The sequence below is a fragment of the Xyrauchen texanus genome, chromosome 49 (genome assembly GCF_025860055.1).
Source record: "Xyrauchen texanus isolate HMW12.3.18 chromosome 49, RBS_HiC_50CHRs, whole genome shotgun sequence".
In the NCBI taxonomy this organism is placed as follows: domain Eukaryota; kingdom Metazoa; phylum Chordata; class Actinopteri; order Cypriniformes; family Catostomidae; genus Xyrauchen; species Xyrauchen texanus.
This window is the reverse complement of record NC_068324.1, coordinates 10,332,045-10,352,252: the sequence shown is the minus strand read 5'-3', so window position 1 is coordinate 10,352,252 and position 20,208 is coordinate 10,332,045. Positions and strand designations below refer to the sequence as shown.

At 37.1% G+C, this 20,208-nt stretch overlaps 2 protein-coding genes across 2 annotated transcripts; both read left to right on the top strand.

Moving 5' to 3' along the window:
• Positions 1-495: 495 nt before the first annotated feature.
• On the top strand, positions 496-9,419 carry LOC127640725 (NADH dehydrogenase [ubiquinone] 1 alpha subcomplex subunit 9, mitochondrial-like). Its single transcript, XM_052123442.1, has 11 exons — positions 496-566; positions 1,785-1,955; positions 2,318-2,415; positions 2,533-2,624; positions 3,449-3,590; positions 4,967-5,069; positions 5,317-5,387; positions 7,711-7,787; positions 7,908-8,003; positions 8,142-8,208; positions 9,154-9,419. Exons 1-11 carry the CDS (start codon positions 512-514, stop codon positions 9,322-9,324), a joined length of 1,143 nt encoding a protein of 380 aa, XP_051979402.1. The 5' UTR covers positions 496-511; the 3' UTR covers positions 9,325-9,419.
• A 1,450-nt stretch (positions 9,420-10,869) lies between these two features.
• On the top strand, positions 10,870-19,958 carry LOC127640724 (probable polypeptide N-acetylgalactosaminyltransferase 8). Its single transcript, XM_052123440.1, has 11 exons — positions 10,870-11,044; positions 13,128-13,368; positions 13,453-13,619; positions 15,937-16,120; positions 16,202-16,399; positions 16,984-17,098; positions 17,203-17,388; positions 17,509-17,646; positions 19,114-19,209; positions 19,464-19,631; positions 19,824-19,958. Exons 1-11 carry the CDS (start codon positions 10,870-10,872, stop codon positions 19,956-19,958), a joined length of 1,803 nt encoding a protein of 600 aa, XP_051979400.1.
• Positions 19,959-20,208: the final 250 nt, after the last annotated feature.

Genomic DNA, 20,208 nt, shown 5'->3' with positions numbered 1-20,208 from the left:
GACAGACAGACAGACAGACAGACAGGCAGATAGATAGATAGATAGATAGATAGATAGATAGATAGATAGATAGATAGATAGATAGATAGATAGATAGATAGATAGATAATGTAATAATAAATACATACATAGATAGATAATGTAATAATAAATACATAAATAAATAATAACATTTTATTTCTCTTATTACTGTGTCTGCTCTGAATTTCTGACGCCTAATAGAAGCCAAATTAACTTTTTTCTAAAAGTGTGGGTCTGAAACTGGGACAAGGATGCAAGAGAAGCAAAATATTTAAGTTGAAGGCATGGTACAAAATGTTTCAGGGCAGTTTTATTTTGACCTTCATAAAACAAAATCGAGAAAGTTACACCTGTTAGTTTTAATAAAAACTAAATCCCCGAAATTGCAGAAACATCCAATAACGGCAGTGAATTAACTGTTCGCTTTCTCGTATTTCAACTTGTGTTTGACTCTCCGCAGTTTCCGTAGTCCGTGCTGACGGCCAAAAACATGGCGGCTGCCACTATGATTTGCCGTCCTGCGAGTGTCCTTTCAAGGATTACAGGTGAGTTTACATTTATATTACTGTACTACACAGTTTGACTGTAAACAGATGCGGTTGTGAATTAGACTGTTATATTGCCGAAATATGCTCTGACGGGGACACGTTTAAAGATGTCGTTATCTTGTGAGCAGTGACCCCAAGGTCTTATTTATGCAGTAATGCTTTTACAGGCTTATCAAAATAAACCATGTTTTGTATTCTAAACATGAGTGAATGCAGCCATTGCTTTCAGAAATACAGGCAAACACTGTTACTCTTCCGCTCTGTTGCTCAAAACCTAGTGAGCTCCTTACATAGCATCCTTAAGTTGTTCGAATTTAGCTTTTTTTATATATATATATATATATTTTGACAACATGCGCTCACATAATGCCGTTTAGGTTGGCGGCTAACTAGGTTTAAAGACAGTGCTCGTTTGTGTTCCAACGAATACCACTCAAACCACGATATCTGATGGTCTTTTGTAAATTCCCTTAAAGGAATAGAAACTACGATTTTTAGAAAACATCTCTGCTCTGTTGGTCCATTCAATGCAAATGAATGATGGTCAGAACTTTGAAGCTCCAAAAAGCACATAAAGTAACCCAAACTACTCCAGTGGTTATATCCATATCTTCAGAAGTGAAATAAGTGTGGGTGAGGAAACTGGTCAATATTTAACTTGTTTTTTACTATTTAAAATTTTACTATAAATTCCCCTCCCTGCCCAGTAGGGGGTGAAATGCACGAAGAATGTGAATCACCAAAAACAAAAGAAGAATGTGGAAGTGAAAGTGGAGATTTATAATAAAAAGAACTTAAATGTTGGTCTGTTTCTTGACTACATCTATCACATTTAACTTCTGGAGTCTTATGGATTACTTCTATGCTGCCTTTATGTGCTTTTTTGTAGCTTAAAAGTGCTGGCCACCATTTACATGCATTATATGTATCTACAAAGCTGAGATAATCTTCTTAAAATCTTTGCTTGTGTTTCGTAGAAGAAAGAAAATCATAGTTGGGTGAACTATCCTTTAATTGATGTTTTGAATCACATCATATTTTATCCTACCTTTAACTCTGATGCTTATCAAGTGTTTAGGCATTACTTGTGCTCAAATGCTTATTTAATGAGTACAACACAGCAGTGTTGTATTATTGACTGAGAAAGACCGAATTCATTTTGACTTGAATGTGTCACTCTTTATAGTTTTCCATTGTTTCTCCTCTGTACTTTAGGCACCTGTTCTCCAGTGGTGCTTGCAGCTGGGCCTGTGGCAGTTCAGCATAGGAGGATCCATCATGCCGTGGTTCCCCGAGGAAAAGGAGGCCGCTCCTCCTCCAGTGGAGTAGCTGCAACAGTGTTTGGAGCCACTGGCTTCCTCGGGAGATATGTTGTCAACCGACTTGGTGAGTCAAGATAAGTGCTGTCAAGATACCATAATTTCAGTTGTTGTTGCTGATACCAGTGAAATAAAAAGTTTCTCTATAATAGTTTCGATACCACAGCAAAATTACTTTTTATATTGTTTAGTATTGATTTACAGGTACTTTTTAAGATTCCTAGTCATGAGAATTTTCTTGGCAAAAGCCAAAATAAGCTCCGTTCACATTATCCAGGGCTGCTTTTCCCAAAAGCATTGCAAGCTTAAAACGATCTAAGAGACCGTTGGCGCCAATGGTTTCTTCAATCTACTTAGCTTGCAATGCTATTGGGAAACACAGCGTAGTGCTATTTTATTGGCTTATAATGTTGTTTGGCATTGTTTCAGGACGAATGGGCTCCCAGATCGTGGTCCCCCACCGATGTGACCAGTATGATCTTATGTACCTCAGGCCCATGGGAGATCTTGGTCAGATCATCTTTATGGTGAATACTTCATGTATTTCATCTCATGTCTTTTATGAGGAGGACCGGACTTCTCTCTAATGAAAGGATGTTGGAATTTAGGCTTCACTGTTCAAATGCTTTTTGACACTTTTTCAGGAATGGGATGGAAGAGATAAAGAATCTATCAAAAGAGCACTCACTAACTCCAACGTGGTGATCAACCTTGTGGGAAGAGAGTGGGAGACCAGGTATTGGATAGACTGTACTGGCAAATTAGCATGATGAGGGCTCAACAAAAAGGATTTTTCTGCTCACCTGGTCTGGCAAGTAGTGCAGAATTTTACATGCCCTGCCAACATTTTTCACTGGCTTCACCACAAATACAATGAATAGCTATTAATATTCTTAAGTCTTATGTTTTCTTTACAAAGAAAGCTATCATAAAACTCAAATTCAGCTTTAAATTCATATAAACCTTGTATATACACAAGAACAGACTTTTTCTGGACAATTATAGCATTCTTACTGATTCAACAAAGTCATTCTTGCTATTTCAGCAACGCGACTTATTCAGTGTGCTATACATTTAGTCAGTTTGTGTGTTCCCTGGTAATCAAACACATGCGTTTGGCATTGCTAGTGCCATGCTCTACCAGTTGAGCTCCAGGAACCATATTTTACAAATTAAAATATGGTTGTAAACCATCTAGATGTGATTACCTTGTTGACTTAAAGAAGCAATCCTTCAACAGTGTTCAGTACATCACAAAAATATATATGTTATTTTGCAAGATGTGACAACGCTGCACTGGCTTGATAGGACAGTGGTCTGACAGTGGTCCTGAGCCACATATTGTTGAGCCCTGATAATGATAAAGTGACAAACTAAGAGCATTTTCATATCTCAAAATCAAAGGATCCTGTACTTGTTAATATTAAACTGATTCCAGCCTTTTTCAGACCCTGATCTAATAAAAATCATCTGATGATTATAATCAAGTAATAAGTGTTTAATAGATTATTGCTATAACACGGAAATATAATAACAAATTTTTTTTCTCCTCTTTTAAAGGAACTACAAGTTTGAAGATGTTTTTGTCTCCATCCCTCAGCAGATTGCGAGGGCAGCTCGTGAAGCCGGAATTCAAAAATTAATCCATATGTCCCACCTTAATGCAGATATGCGCAGCCCCTCCAAGTATCTAAGGAATAAGGTAATGTAGTAGGTAATAATAATAAGATAATAATAGTTCCCGTGGTAACCGGTTTAAATGAAATAAAAGAATGGTTAATAATGTTCTTTTTTAAATGACTATGTGCTATGGGTTGATGATATACCAGTTGCAGTGTTACCTTACCTCACAAGAAAAAAAAAGTGAACTGGTCTGAAAAAACATGCCAAAAATAATGGACTTGCCTCAAGCAAAATAAGTGGAAATAAGCTGTTAAATGTTTTTTAACCATGTGGGTGAATTATTTGTTTTAATTACAGGTCTGCTTCTTGGTCAGAACCCGGCAGCATCAAATCTGTATTAATGCATCATATCTAACAATAATTCAGTGAAGACTTGGAAACAACTGAGAAATTAACCATGCATGTATATGTATTGATTATACATTTCAGCATGTCACAAAAAGCTACATCAACAACGTGCATTGAAAGGGTAGTTCACCCAAAAATCTAAATTCTCTCATTATTTACTCACATTAATGCCATCCTAAATGTGTATGACTTTCTTTCTTTAGCAGAACACAAATTATGATTTTTAGAATAATATTTCAGCTTTGTAGGTCCATTCAATGCAAGTGAATGGGTGCCAAAATGTTGGTGATCCAAAAAGTATGTAAAGGCATCATAAAAGTAATCCATATGACTCCAGTGTTTTAATCCATATTTTCAGAAGTAATTTGACAGGTGTGGGTGAGAAAAAGATCAATATTTAAGGCATTTATTGCTTGAAATTCTTCTCCCTGCCCAGTAGGGGGTGATATTCATGAAGAATGTGAATCCTATAAAACACAAGAAGAAGAATGTGAAGGTGATCTGTTTCTCACCCACACCTATGACACTATCATGTCACCTGATTTATGTGATTTTTTTTGAGCTTCAAAATGTTGGCACCCATTCTCTTGCATTGTATGGCCCTACAGATCTGAGATGGGTAATGCAGCCTTTTAAAAATCTAGCCAATAGTTTATGCAGCAATTTAATGCCTGTTAAAGGTAATGTTATAAAGGTTATGGCAATAATAGCAAATAATGACAGAAGTGTAACCTTCAGCATATGCCAAGATGCTCTCGAGGGTGAACTTGATCTTCAGCCTCCACATCTCTCTCAAAAGTAGCTGCTGATGATGTTTCAGTACAGTAGAAGCCCGCCACAATCAAATGTAAACTCCAGTCTACTGGGATACAGCCACAGTATTTTTTCTGTATCAGTTATCACTTGGAAATGGGTCACATTGTGAATGCTGTTTCATGTTCTCCTGAAGGTTGTTGTATTTAGTCCATAAACCCATTCTGCAAAAATCACTGTAAATGTTAGGCTCCATTCTTGTTTAATAACTTGTCAGAGTGTGTCCTCTTTCAGGCTGTAGGTGAGGCAGCAGTGAGGGAAGAGTTTCCTGATGCCATCATTATGAAACCCTCTGAGTGCTTTGGAAGAGAGGACAGATTCTTTAACCATTTTGCTAGTAGGTATCTGACTGCTCCCTGAGGACAGTAATTAATCATAACAGTTTAAAGTATGCATTAATTTACATGTGACTAATTGCAACAGAAGAAGTATTTGTTCTGCATTAAATAACAACTAGTTTTAAAGACAACAGTAGGGGGCATTCTAGTTCACATCTAACCCAGTGCCGTGCATAATTAACCTCAGCAAATTGTTTTACTGTATCAAGATTTTCTCTATGTTTGCATTTAATGTTCTACATTTAGACATGCGTTGGTTTGGCAAAGCTGTGCCACTTATTGCAATGGGCAAGAAGACGGTAAAACAGCCTGTTCATGTGAGTACCAAGACCCTACATTTCAGTTAATTTTCCTGTCCATAAGAGCTAGCTAGTCAATATAGCTAAAAAAAAAATATATATCTCATAAATGTTTTGCCTTTTGACAATATTTGATGTTTGACTATATATTCATTCATACAGTGCATCCGGAAAGTATTCACAGCGCTTCACTTTTTCCAAATTTTGTGATGTTACAGCCTTATTCCAAAATGGATAAAATTCATTATTTTCCTCAAAATTCTACAAACAATACCCCATAATGGCAATGTGAATGTTTGTTTGAAATCTGCAAATGCATAAAAAATCTAAATCATAAGTAGTCACAGCCTTTGCTCAATACTTTGTTGAAGCACCTTTGACACCAATTACAGCCTCAAGTCTTTCTGTGTATGATGCTACAAGCTTGGCACCCCTATTTTTGGGCAGTTTCTCCCATTCTTCTTTGCAGGACCTCTCAAGCTCTATCAGGTTGGATTGGTAGCGTCGGTGCACAGCCATTTTCAGATCTCTCCAGGGATGTTCAATCGGGTTCAAGTCTGGGCTCTGGCTGGGCCACTCATGGACATTCACAGAGTTGTTGCGTAGCCACTCCTTTGTTATCTTGGCTGTGTGCTTAGGGTCGTTGTCCTGTTGGATGATGAACCTTCACCCCAGTCTGAGGTCCATAGTGCTCTGGAGCAGGTTTTCATCAAGAATGTCTCTGTACATTGCTGCATTCATCTTTCCCTCAGTCCTGACTAGTCTCCCAGTTCCTGCGGCTGACAATCGTCCCCAGAGCATTATGCTGCCACCACCATGCTTCACTGTAGGGATGGGATTGGCCAGGTGATGAGCGGTGCTTGGTTTCCTCCAGACATGACGCTTGCCATTCAGGCCAAAGAGTTCAATCTTTGTTTCATTATTTGATTCCAGAGAATTTTGTTTCTCATGGTCTGAGAGTCCTTCAGGTGCCTTTTGGCAAACTCAAGGCAGACTGTCATGTGCCTTTTACTGAGGAGTGGCTTCCGTCTGGCCATTCTACCATACAGGCTTGATTAGTGGAGCGCTGCAGAGATGGTTGTTCTTCTGGAAGGTTCTCCTCTCTCCACAGAGAAATGCTGGAGCTCTGTCAGACTGACCATCGGGTTCCTGGTCACCTCCCTGACTAAGGCACTTCTCCCCCGATCACTTAGTTTGGCCGGGCGGCCAGCTCTAGGAAGAGTCCTGGTGGTTCCAAACTTCTTCCATTTACGGATGATGGAGGCCACTGCGCTCATTGGGACCTTCAATGCTGCAGACATTTTTCTGTACCCTTCCCCAGATCTGTGCCTCGGAGGTCTACAGACAATTCCTTGGACTTCATGGCTTGGTTTGTGCTCTGACATGCACTATTAACTGTGGGACCTTATATAGACAGGTGTGTTCCTTTCCAAATCATGTCCAATCAACTGAATTTACCACAGGAGGACTCCAATCAAGTTGTAGAAACATCTCAAGGATGATCAGTGGAAAGAGGTGCACCTGAGCTCAATTTTGAGTGTCATGGCAAAGGCTGTGAATACTTAAGTACATTTGATTTTTATTTATTATTTATTTTATTTTTTTTATAAATTTCAAAGATTTCAAACAAACTTTTTTCACGTTGTCATTATTGGGTATTGTTTGTAGAATTTTGAGGAAAATAATGAATGTAATACATTTTGGAATAAGGCTGTAATAACAAAATATGGAAAAAGTGAAGCGCTGTGAATACTTTCTGGATGCACTGTATATGTATATTTGCTCTGAAATGCCTTAATGGGAACCATTGTTTTGACCAAACAGCAATTGAAGCCAATAATATTTAAAGTGTTTAGTGGCAGAAGTAAAGTACAGTAAAAGTCTTACACTGTTTAAATGAACACAAAGATAAATTATATTGAATTGTTTTCATTTATCAACAGCTATTTTTTACTAAAACATACATACAAGTGTAAAAAATGCCATGTGGAGACGTCAGCAAAAATTCTTGAGTGATGAGACAAATGAATGGTCTTTGGACTTATCAACTGCAAAGCCATTTAGCTTAAGTTGAAATCAGAGATACTATTCATCTTAACACTCTCATACTGTTGATTTGTGAGACAAGGTAGGGTTGCAAAATCAGTCTGATATGCTATTTAAGAAAAGGATTTTATATTTTTTAATGCCAGCAAAACAATTGAGAATATACTATGTATTCTATATATTGCCCATTCCCTGCTGTCCATTTAAAGCCAGTGTTCTTTAATGCCTGTGATCACGTTAGCATATTATTCTCAGTTTAAATAATAATTATTTTACCCTCGCTTACTTGGTTCAGGTGGTGGATGTGGCCAAAGCCATCGTCAATGCCATCAAAGACCCTGATGCCATTGGGAAAACGTATGCATTGGTTGGGTAAGAATTGTCCCAATCTCCACTATTGTGTTACCAATTTTGGCTGATTGTGATCCAGTCTGCTAGGATTTCCTGTGTTTTCATAAAGAGTTTTGAAAAGAGAATTGTCTTGCTCTACAGGCCCAGTCGATACTTATTGCATGACTTGGTGGAGTATGTGTACGCAACGGCCCACAGGCCCTTTGTGGCTTACCCCATACCTCGCCCTCTCTATCAGTAAGCATTGTGTGATCTCATAATTTTTTGCTTTGTACTTATGCAAGCAGTGAAGAGTTGTCTTACCCAAACAATTTACAGAAGCTGACCTGGGGCTTGGTAGATTCATGTATTCACATTTTGATTCTTTGGTTTCAGCCTCATCGCAAGCTTCTTTGAGATGAACCCTTTCGAGCCCTGGACAACCAGAGATAAAGTAGACCGGGTATGTATCTTAAGTGTTTTTGTGATTGACTTTTACATCAGTCAGTTGAATGTCACTGTAACAGGATTCAGGATGGGCAAGGAGGAGGCGGGAATCGGCAGAACAGTCAACATAACTTTAATGATATAAATCAACTTAAACAATCATAAACGCACAGACACACACACACACACACGCATGTGTCTCTCTCTCTTGAACTGATGCCTCCGGCTTGTCTTTATCCCCTTAATTCAGTGCCATGCATGCATCCTCACGGCCCGGCCACGCCCTCCTCCTCATCACAGTCTCTTAAGATTTTTATATAATACATTTGTGTGAAAACCTCTAAATTGGTATTAATTGTAGTGTTCACATATTAGCTCTGTTTCGAAACCTAGTGAGTGGCCTTGCTGTCTAATGCATACATATACAGCTACCTTCTAAGGTTGCATCGTAACTAAAATAGACCCGAATAACTGACTGATTGAAATGCGCTATTTAAGCAGCAACTCTGCGCAGCATGGGCACCACACAAACGACCCTTGTTTGAACCACGGAAGGTTCGACTCACAATTCCAATTGACCCGTAACATTAGCATTTCGCTAGGCTAATGAAACAATACTCTAATAAACTTAAAGATGTGGCACACGCAAATTTGGCTTTAAGTTCAGTCATGAAACTATACACGGAGCAAGCTGAATTCTTACTGAAACCTCCTCCTTCTCAGCATCACTTGTCTACATCTGCTTCATGAAGATTGTATATATATGTCAAATTGTGCAGCAGCATGCCTTAACATTCTTCAGCCTTTGTGTAGGGAATGTGCCTTTATTTCCTTACAATGCTGTCTATGTAGGCAGCTCACTAACTTCTGCAGAAGAGCTCTTGTCTTTGCTTAGCAGCACATGTAATGTGCAACCTAAATATGCAACAAATAATCATCCAAACAATCACCCCATTTCTAGTTCCACACAACAGACATGAAGTTCCCCGACCTCCCAGGTCTGGAGGACTTGGGAATCACACCTTCCTCCATTGAGCAGAAGGCCATTGAAACGTTACGACGTCATCGCCGCTATCGTTTCCTGGAGGCTGAACTTGGAGACACCAAGCCTGCCAATACAGTCAGCTATTGAGCATCTGGTGGTCAGTCTTGTTTCCAGTCAGCTCTCTGATGCTCCTCACGTGATGTCGAATTTGACTTTAATCTGTAAATAAATAAAGATATTCAACCTATAGCTTTGACACAAAGTTTCTTTTTTTTATAGATCTAAATCATATAAGCAGTGTTTCCAACAGCTGAGCCACATGTAAAAAAAATTATGAGTGTATTTTAAAGAGATACAGTACAAACACACTTATTCAGCTTATACATGTTGTTCAAAATAAAGACAATAAATAATTGGACTCCTTTGGGCTGTCAAACATTAGTGGAACATATCCTTTGTTAATGCGCTGAACTACACCTGTGGTTACTTTGCAGGAACACCTTTGGTAGAAACTAAAAATGGATTGATATCAGTTGGTTCAAAGTAATCGCATAAATAGCTAAGTTTGTTTATTGTAAGGAATGTTTAAGGAAAAAGGTGTAGCATAATTTGTGTTCCACTTTGTTTGATATTTTGTATCTACTGCAATTTCATTCAGATATTTTTAAAGGTGCACTCAGTAATTTTTACTTGTGTCATCTTGGACTTACAGTGACACAGTGTGGATGCAGCATCATTCAAAATCAATAGTTTTCAGTTATAGATGGCATTTGTAAAAATTAAATATTCACCATCAGTCATGATTAATCCAAGTGTGAAAGTGTCCAATAACAAGAATGTTTCTGAGATTAAGCGATTAGTATTCAGCTAGTCATGTGATTCTAAAACGCTCCTGCCCCATGTAGAATAAAACCACTTTTATAAGGTTACAGATTTGACTAGACTCCTCATCTCATGTGAGTGGTCATGATTTATTACAATTGATTGATTTATTGATTGATTTATCTTTATTTAAAACCTTTTTAATGGGGAGAAAATTACTGAATGCACCTTTAAGTGTCCAGATTATTAAAGGGATATATATTCATGCTAAATTTAACAAAAAGAAAAAAATATTGGCTACAATATTTTATATTAAGATTAAACTTTATTGTCATTGGCTCTGTACCTGTACTCTGCACAATGAAATGCAGTTGTTTTCACATATCCCAACTAAGCTGGGGTCAGATCACAGTGTCAACCATGAAACAGCACCCCTGGAGCAGATAGGGTCAAGGGCCTTGCTTAAGGGCCCAACAGTGGTATCTACTGGTTTTCTGCTACTGGAGTCTCACAAATTACTTTTGGTGATACATATATCTGGTCTATTAAAATGGGCATAAAAAATTCTAATAAAATAATATAAAAAAATGTATTGTGTGGGTGTGTGTATGTTGCCACATCACACATTAATAATTGTTTAACTGAGAACAATTTGTATAATATTTTTTAGCACAGTTGATAGTTCTCTTCCAAGAACTTTGTGCTTCAGACAGTAACAGTAGCTCTGTAAACCACTCCCAGATCTCATTTCAAATGTTTTTCGAAGCAAATCAAAGACTACACCTTTGTTGGTAGAATCAGCTTTATGAACGCTCTTTCTTACTCTTAGGTATTTTGCTAGAAAAAACTAACATTAGACTTGCTACTAAAATGCGGCTTGCTGCAAGATTGAGTTTTTTAGTTGGGATTGCTCTCATAGCTTACTCTCTAGTGTACATGTCATTCATTCGACATCAGGATTGTAGTGACCGCAGTTTACAAAAGCCAGAAGATATTGAAGTTCTTACCAGATTGCGGAGAATAGAAGATCAAATAAATAAAATAGGTGAGTCATTGTGGATTTTCTATTATGGAATGTGTATATTGCATAAATTAACAGATAAAGATGTCACATAGATCAATTATAGAAATGTGTTTGTGACATTAAAAAGTGTTTTTCTATGCATGCTTTATGATTGATTGATGATTTTCAAGATTTTGTAAATAAATCTGGATAAGATTTTTTTGTTTGTGTTCAGCGTACTTCACACTTGGAATAGTAGTCTTAGTAGTATTAATTAAAGGTGCATTCAGTAATTTGTTTGTAATTAATTGTTTTACTCCAAAATAAATGAATTGTAATTTTAAAATATATGTCTAAAATCATGACTATTCGCATGAGATGAGGACTCCAGTCATATCAGTAACTTGTAATAAAATAAATAACTTGTAATAAATAAAAACTGTTTAAATCTACATGGAGAAGGTCCCCTCATGGAGACTGCCATGTTGAGATTACATGAACAGTCTACTTGCTTAATCTCAGTAACCACCCTGTTATGGGACACTTTAATTTGGGATTAAATGATTAATCGATGACTGAGAATAATTTCTACAATGGCATATGGAAACAAATAAATAAATAAATGATTTTGAATGATGCTGCATCCAGGCCACTAGTGGACGCTAAGTCCAAAATGACAAAAGTTACGGAGTGCACCTTTAATAAACAATTACAAAAATATACTAAATGTATAGTTCCCCCACAAGTAATTAAGTCATCATTTACTCATCATTTCCAAACCCATAAGACTCCCTATACACTGTAGGACTTTTACGGCCCTTTAAGATTGTTTCTTGTCAGACTATATGGAATGACCATGGCACACTGTGCGACATTATGTCAGACTGCACAATACACATCGTAGCCGATTATGGTACCGATCAGTGAACGGGACTCAAGTTATGGGAGTCTTGCAGAATTGAAGCGAAACGGCCACCACGGACCAGCATATTCTCTCTCTCTCTCTCTCTCTCTTCAGGAAAAAGGTGTGTTATAGTACGTCTTTATCTTTTAGATTAGTAACCTATCGGACATGCAAAATTTCGAAAATTCATTTAGGCTGATAATATATCGCGCTTGCAAATTCCCAATGGATGATGCAATATAATTGTATTCAACTGTATTTGCTGATATGGATTAAAATGTCCCATAAATACTTACCAGTATACATTTTTAAATCTTTCTATTTTATTCTATTAGAAGTATTACTTTAAACTAAAGAAGTGTAAAGTACATTTATTAAAAGTAAAATAGTATTTAAAATAACATTGTAAAGAAAATGCATAATAAATACAAAGAAAAAAAATTATTTATTTATTTTCGTTTTGTGGCCTAAGCTCTGCATTTATTTAATTCAGAGAATAATGCATTCATATTGCTGACGTGTTACACATTTCTCCAAGTATTTTCTGCTTATTGTTATTATTTTATTATTTTTTTTTAATATTAAATTAAAAGAAGAAAAAACATTGAAAGTGCTTGAGTAGAGTGATAACTGTGGGCACAAATGTTGCTATGGTGCAGACGAGGAGCATCTTTCCATGTGAATTGGGGTGCGAGAGAGGAGCGGAATATCTCATCTGGCCGTCATATTAGCAGTCACATTATACGACTGCAATGCTAAATTTCAGACTCTGCCAGAACGTTGTCGGAGGCTGAAGATCATCGCAAAGGCAATTAATCGGCCGTCTGTGAACATGTCACACTGAATGTTTTAAGATTAACGATTTTGCCCTACGACGACAGAAATCATTTAGGATTCCCGAAATTTGTCTCAGATGGCAGAATCGTGGCCAAAATCATACAGTGTACAATCGTATGGGCTTAGAAGACAAAACGAGACATCATGCAGAATGTTAGGTACTGAGAGCTTCAGTCACTATTCACTTTCATTGCATAGTTTTTGCCTACAATCAAAGTGTGCAGTGACTGAGACTGTCATTCTGCCTAACAATTCACTTTGTGTTCCATGGAAGAGAGAAAGTCATTTGGAACAATATGAGGGTGAGTAAATGATGCATGAGCTAGGCATTTAGGTACATTAGTAGTTTTTGTGGCAGTCTCAAAGATCGGCCTTTCTGTACAGCCAAATCCATAGAGTACAGAAATCAAAAAGACAAAGTGGCTGATGGGGAGCAAACAAATATGACGAAAATTAAAATGAAGAAGTTGCATACAAGATCACCTCTCTTCAGTTCGTGGAGAGCTGAACTCACTGAGGAGGAAGAGATAGAGGCAGAAAAGATGTTTCAGGAATATGGCTACAATTCTTTTCTCAGTAACAGATTACCGCTTAACAGAACAATCCCTGATACTCGAGACCCCAGGTAGGCTTGGTTGAACAGTACTTTTTAAACAGTATTTAGGGAGTTCCTTATCATGTAACCTCTTAATTTATCACAAATGTGCAGATGTGCTAAGAAGAGCTACCCCAAAGACCTTCCAACCATTAGTGTGGTTCTGATTTATCTGAATGAGGCTCTGTCGATCATAAAGAGGGCTGTCTGCAGCATCATTGACAGAACACCTGCACATCTGCTGAAGGAAATTGTCTTGGTAGATGACCATAGCTCCAATGGTTTGTACACTTACTGTACATTTCTCACATAGAAATAATAATTTTTGTGTAGTTGAAGGTTTCCCATTTGAGTTGCTATTTAATCAAGAGTGTTTCAAGTCTATGTTTTGGCCTATTATCAAGTAAAAAGGTACGAGAGTCTGCTTTATTTTGAAAATAGTCATGGCTAGAGAGCATTGTTATGCAGGACACTCAGTGGACCAAATTCACAACCATATTCACGCTAGCACTGTCTTTGATTTGTAATGAGAATGACAACAAGGCTGTGAGGGATAGACTTACCATCTCTTCAATGGGCTGTACAGCATTTTAAAGTGTTTTTTGGATCATTCCACATTGATAAAATATCTGTCCAAGTGCATTCAGTATGCAAAGAACTCCAGACAACATGATTTGTGGAAAATCAGATGTGATCTAGGAACTTAATTCATCTTTATACCGTTCGTGCCATTGAAGAGATAAGTCTATCGCTCACAGCCTCATTGTCATTCCCATTAAAGATGGCACTAGCATGAATAAGGTCCATATAGCGCAGCCTCAAGTACCTTACTGATTTTATATAATTATTACTACATACTAAAACTTAAGGAAATAAATGTTAATTAAAACATTGCTTTATTAAGGGAATTAATTTGTTAAAACATTCAAACATTTAATTTTAACTAATGAAATTCTAATTATGAAAGTAAAACCTTTTTTCTTCATCTTATTAAATTCGCCGACCATAGGTCAAAAGTTCTTCAGCTAAAATCAGTCTGTGTCTACCAAAATTCAAACCACTACCCCGGTGGCCAAAGCAGAAAGTGTTATTTAAATGTAAGGGCAGGTGTCAGCTTCAGTTTCCATGTGAAATGTCCACAGAATGGCACCAAAAGCATGGTGTTTTAGTTGTATATTATGCAATACAATGAAGAGCAATGCATATTTTATTGACTCAACACCCAAACCCCAACCCTAAACCTAACAGTCATTGGAGCCAAAATATAATCATAGAGGGAAAATTAAAACTCCAAATCGCACTCATCATTGATTATCTGAACACGACTACTTCCTGGTTTCCACAAGTAACCAGAACCCGTGTCTGTTGCTGACGCAATGCATCTGTACACATCAGTAGCGCCAAAGGAAAAGGTACATTCTTTTTAAAGAGGCCCTGTTATGCTTTTTGGGGATTTTACCTTTCCTTTAGTGTGTAATATAGTTTGTGCATGTAAAAGGTCCACGCCAAAGGGAGTTACTCTCTCCCACAGAAAACACTGCTCCTGGACTGCCTGAAACACCTGGTTTGCAGTCCAGCCATTACTTCCGTGACTTAGCTATGTCACTATGTAACACATCTGCATAATGCCCGCCTAAGGGCTACTTAGCCCTTGGGAGCTGGAACTCTGTTATGGTAAGGGACGTTATATTTCCGGCACATCCTCTTAAGCGGTTTACCAATCACAACAGACTGGGCCAGCTGGCCAATCAAAGCAGGCTGGGCTTTTCGGAAAGGGGGGGCTTTAAAGAGACAGGAGCTAAAACAGCGTTTCAGACAGAGGGTGAAAAGTGGTCCAGCAGCAATGTACAGTATGAGAAAAATAATGTGTTTTTAGAACATTAAAGCATTTCAATAAATAAAGCTATTCTAGTAGACCCCCAAAATAAAATTATGAACCTGTAAATGAGGATAATATGGCATCTTTAAACTGATGCAAAAATGTCTGATGGGATAAAGTTATTGTTAGTAACTCATCAGAATGGAGTCAATGTCAGGGTACAGGAACAGTCGGTAACATTTTGACATTCTGTGGTATCATGTTGACATAAATAGCATAAACCAAGGTTAATAGGTTCAGAATTCCATATTCCAAAATGGGTTCCAAATTGCCTTGAACCTGAAGTGTAAGTGTATTTTATGTGCCACAAGTGTCATTAAACAGAATTGTAAAAATAATTTCAAACAATGGTTTTCAAAGAGATTTTCCAAACAGTTCCCCTTCTGCCATTGGTTGAACAATGAACATTTCCCACCCCAAACTCACGCCATTGTTTGACACTTTTTGGGTAGTGTCTACAAATGGCTAACCGTTATAGTTGATTCTGTATTAAGCTGGGATATGAGAATATCTTAAATCAAACAAATTACACACTTTAGCTTCAAGCAAAAAACGTTAGATGCATATTTTCTTAAGAGTTTTCCATTGAATCCCAGAATTGATGGCGTCACTATGTTTTAACATTGAAAAAAGAAAAACCACACTTCAGATCAATCTTAAATGTCTTGTAAACTAAGCAATTAATATAAATTAATGATTATTTAATCTCTTCTTGGCAGATGATTTACAGTTGTCTCTAGATGAATATGTTGATCTGATTAATAAAAACAAGCCTGGCTTGGTCAAGAAAGTGAGACATAAAAGGCAGATGGGTCTTGCAAAGGCAAGAATATCAGGCTGGGAGGCAGCCACAGGCCAAGTGGTGGCCATATTGGATGCCCACATTGAGGTTCAAAAGGAATGGTAAACACTCCCACTGTGTGTGCACGATAAGATGCATTTTATATATTTGTTGTATATACATTTCCAGTCTCGTTTTTCTAGGGCAGAGCCATTGCTTGCAAGAATTAAGGCAGACAGGAAAATAGTGGTTTCCCCTGTGTTCGACAAAATACTTTATGACACCCTGGAGGTTATTCAGTATTACCCAGCATCTCAAGCATTTGACTGGGCCCTTTGGTGCATGTATGAATCCTTCCATCCAGAATGGTACACACTTAATGACCTCTCAGAACCAGGGAAGTAAGTAACTTCTTATCTCAGAGTTAGATAATAAATGAGAAACAATTTATGACCCATGTTATCCCTGCATAAGAATCTTAAAAGTTTCCTCTTATTTTTAAGTTTCAGTAATATTCTCTGTTTGATGTTCAACCTTCTGATGGATAAATTATTAAAAGAACAAGAATATACTGTAGTCATTACCAATATTTATACACTCAGTGACCACTTTATTAGGTACACATGTACACCAGCATATGCATGTGATTATCTAATCAGCCAATCATGTGACAGCAGTGCAATGCATAAAACCATGCAGATATGGGTCCGGAGCTAAGTTCACAAAAACCATTAGAATGGGGAAAATTTGATCTCAGTGATATTGAGTGAGTTATACAACAATCCATTACAAAAGAAGATAATGGTGAATTTTCCAGAATGACTTGGTGCATCACCACATTCGTCACCATGTTAAATGAATGTTGTCATTAAAAAAACCCTCAATGAAGTATAAAAACCCCACTGTTCTTGGACGGAAGTCAAAATCTTCATAAATACAGTTAAAAGAATCTATATTTATTACATTTTTCTTTTTGCCTTGATAGGAGTCCCTCTGTCATGGGTATCTTTGCAGCTGATCGTCAGTTCTTAGGAGAAATTGGTGTTTTGGACGAAGGAATGATAATTTATGGGGGTGAAAATGTTGAATTAGGAATACGTGTAAGTCATTACATACTGCACATTGCAGCAACAAATCTATGCAAGTAATACATGTAAAAAAAAAACTTTTATCAATAATGTATATTATTACATAAATAAATCAGGTCTGGCTCTGTGGCGGAAGTATTGAAGTGGTGCCGTGTTCTAGAATCGCGCACATTGAAAGAGCACATAAGCCCTATTCACCGGATCTCAGTAAGAACATGATTCGAAATGCATTACGGGTAGCTGAAATCTGGATGGATGAATATAGATCAAATGTAAATATTGCCTGGAATCTCCCGCTCAAGGTTAGTAATAGACAGAGACTGTCTGTCATTCACTTACACTTCACACAAAATATGTCAAAAGACAAAGGACACCCTGGACCTTCGTTGGATTGATAAAGTTACTTTTTTTTTTACCTCTAGGATCATGGAATTGATATAGGAGATGTGACTGAGAGAAAACAGTTACGAGAAAAACTTAAATGTAAGCCCTTCAAATGGTACCTGGAAAATGTTTATCCTCAGCTAGACCCCTGGGAGGACATAGTTGCTTATGGTGTGGTAAGAAACAAATTGCTCATAGTTACTCAAAATCATAACATTTCTGATACGCACAAGGTTGAGCCATTTTCCAAGAGGTAGATGAAGTTTACTCTATAACGGGATGCTTCACGCTCTCTACTCTGTCTACACTGGCGGAAAAAGTTTGGAATAATGTACAGATTTTGGAAATAAATCGGTTCTTTTATTCACCAAAGTGACATTCAACTGATCACAATTTATAGTCAGGACATTAATAACGTGAAAGAATTACGTTTTTGATATTACTATTACAATTTGAAAAAAACTTTCATAACTTCTTATACTACTTCAAAGAGTTCTCACCAAAAATCCTCCACATGTAGCAATGACAGCTTTGCAGATCCTTGGCATCCTAGCAGTCAATTTGTCCAGATACTCCGGTGACATTTCACCCCACACTTCCTGTAGCACTTGCCGTAGATGTGTGTCTTGACAGGCACTTATCACGCATCTTACAGTCTAGCTGATCCCACAAAAGCTCAAAGGGTTTAAGATCCATAACACACTTTTCCACTTATCTGTTGTCCAATGTGTTTCTTTGTCCATTCTAAACTTTTATTTTTGTTTTCCTGTTTCAAAAGTGTTTTTTTCTTTGAAATTCTTCCCATAAGGCCTGCACCCCTGAGTCTTCTCTTTACTGATGTGAAACTGATTTTGAGCGGGTACTGGTAGAATTCAGTGAAGATCTCAGCTGAGGACATGTGAGGTGTCTATTTCTCAAACTAGAGACTCTGGTGTACTTATCTTCTTGTTTAGTTGTACATCTGATCTTCCACATCTCTTTCTGTCCTTGTTAGAGACAGTTGTCCTTTGTCTTTGAAGACTGTAGTGTACACCTTTGTATGAAATCCTCAGTTTATTTTAGCAATTTCACGCATTGTATAGCCTTCATTCCTCAAAACAACAATTGACTGACAAGTTTCTATAGAAAGTTTCTTTTTTGCCATTTTTGGCCTAATATTGACTTTAAGACATGCCAGTCTATTACATACTGTGGCAACTAAAAAACAAACACAAAGACAATGTTAAGATTCATTTAACGAACCAAATAGCTTTCAACTGTGTTTGGTATATTGGCAAGTGATTTTCTAGTACCAAATTAGCAATTTAGTATGATTGCTCGAGGATAAGGTGTTGGAGTGATGGCTGCTGGAAATGGGACCTGTCTAGATTTGATAAAAAAAAATGGTGCTGTTTTTTACATCAGTAATATCCTGACTATACTTTGTGATCAGTTGAATGCAACTTTAGTGAATTAAAGTACCAATTTCCTCCCGAAACAGCAAAATCTGTACATTATTCCAAACTTTTATCCGCCAGTTTATATGCACACTAAATACTCTTTAATCTGTTGATATACACTGACATAAATGTTTATGTCAACTCATGTATAGTTGTCCATCTAAACTAGTTATCCCAACTGTTGCTGTTTATTCCTTGTGACAGTTAAAGAACGATCTGGAAGAAAACTACTGCATCGATCAAGGACCTGTTCCAGGAAGTGTACCAATTTTCTATTGGTGTTATTACTATAGCCCTCAGGTACAGTATGTGGGCTTACAATGCAAATCAGATTGGCAAAGGCCACATGCCAAGAACAGTATATTTTAAATCTATAACTATTCAGAGCAGTTTTATCAATTTATCCAGGGGAAAAAAGCCTTTTCAAACAAAAAATGGTGTCCCTGAAAACAATTTACAGAGAGCTAATATTGCAATTTAATACAAAAGGTCATTTTTGACCCTGGAATAAACTCACTAAGTGTGATTTAGATTCATTTGGCCATCTCTCACAGCAATGTTACTATAACCGTAATGGAGAGATCTACATTGGAGGCATCAAATCTCACACTTATGAGTCTAACCGTTGTCTGATGGATTCTGGCACTGGAAGCACACCTTCATTACATGACTGTAAAAATGCCAAGGAGAAAGGACTCAGTATATACTGGAACTTCACCCAGGTACAGCCGTTCATTTAATGCCAAAGTTTAATGTTTCACAACAACCCACACTGCATATTTTCACAACACGTAAGAGCATTATTGTTGATATTGTAATGTGTTATCTATTCTCTATTGTTCAATGTTTTAACCATAATTATTATTATATTATTAATATAATCAGTGAAATTCAATTTCTTGTTTTCTGTTTAGGGCCATGAATTAAGAAATAAAAATACAAACCGATGTCTTGAGATTGCCCAAGGAAAGGATTCCTACTTTTATCTACTCTTGCAAACATGCACAGGACAAAAATGGAAAATACAACGTGTTGTCAAAGACTTTTAAAAGGAGATTTTGAAAGAGCTTGAAAAATTTTAAATAGTAGGTTAATCAATGCATTGGACATTCTGGGTGGAAACATCCATCCATCCACTTTTGATGATGTATATATTTGACAGTATACAAAATGCATAAGGCCAATACATTTGTGAAACCTTTTTGGTAATATATTGGTAAAACTGTCTTAATTAACTTTCCTTTTCTTGTATGCAAATTTTTTTTTTTTGCTGGTGTGGATAAATTTGAGTGCAAATTG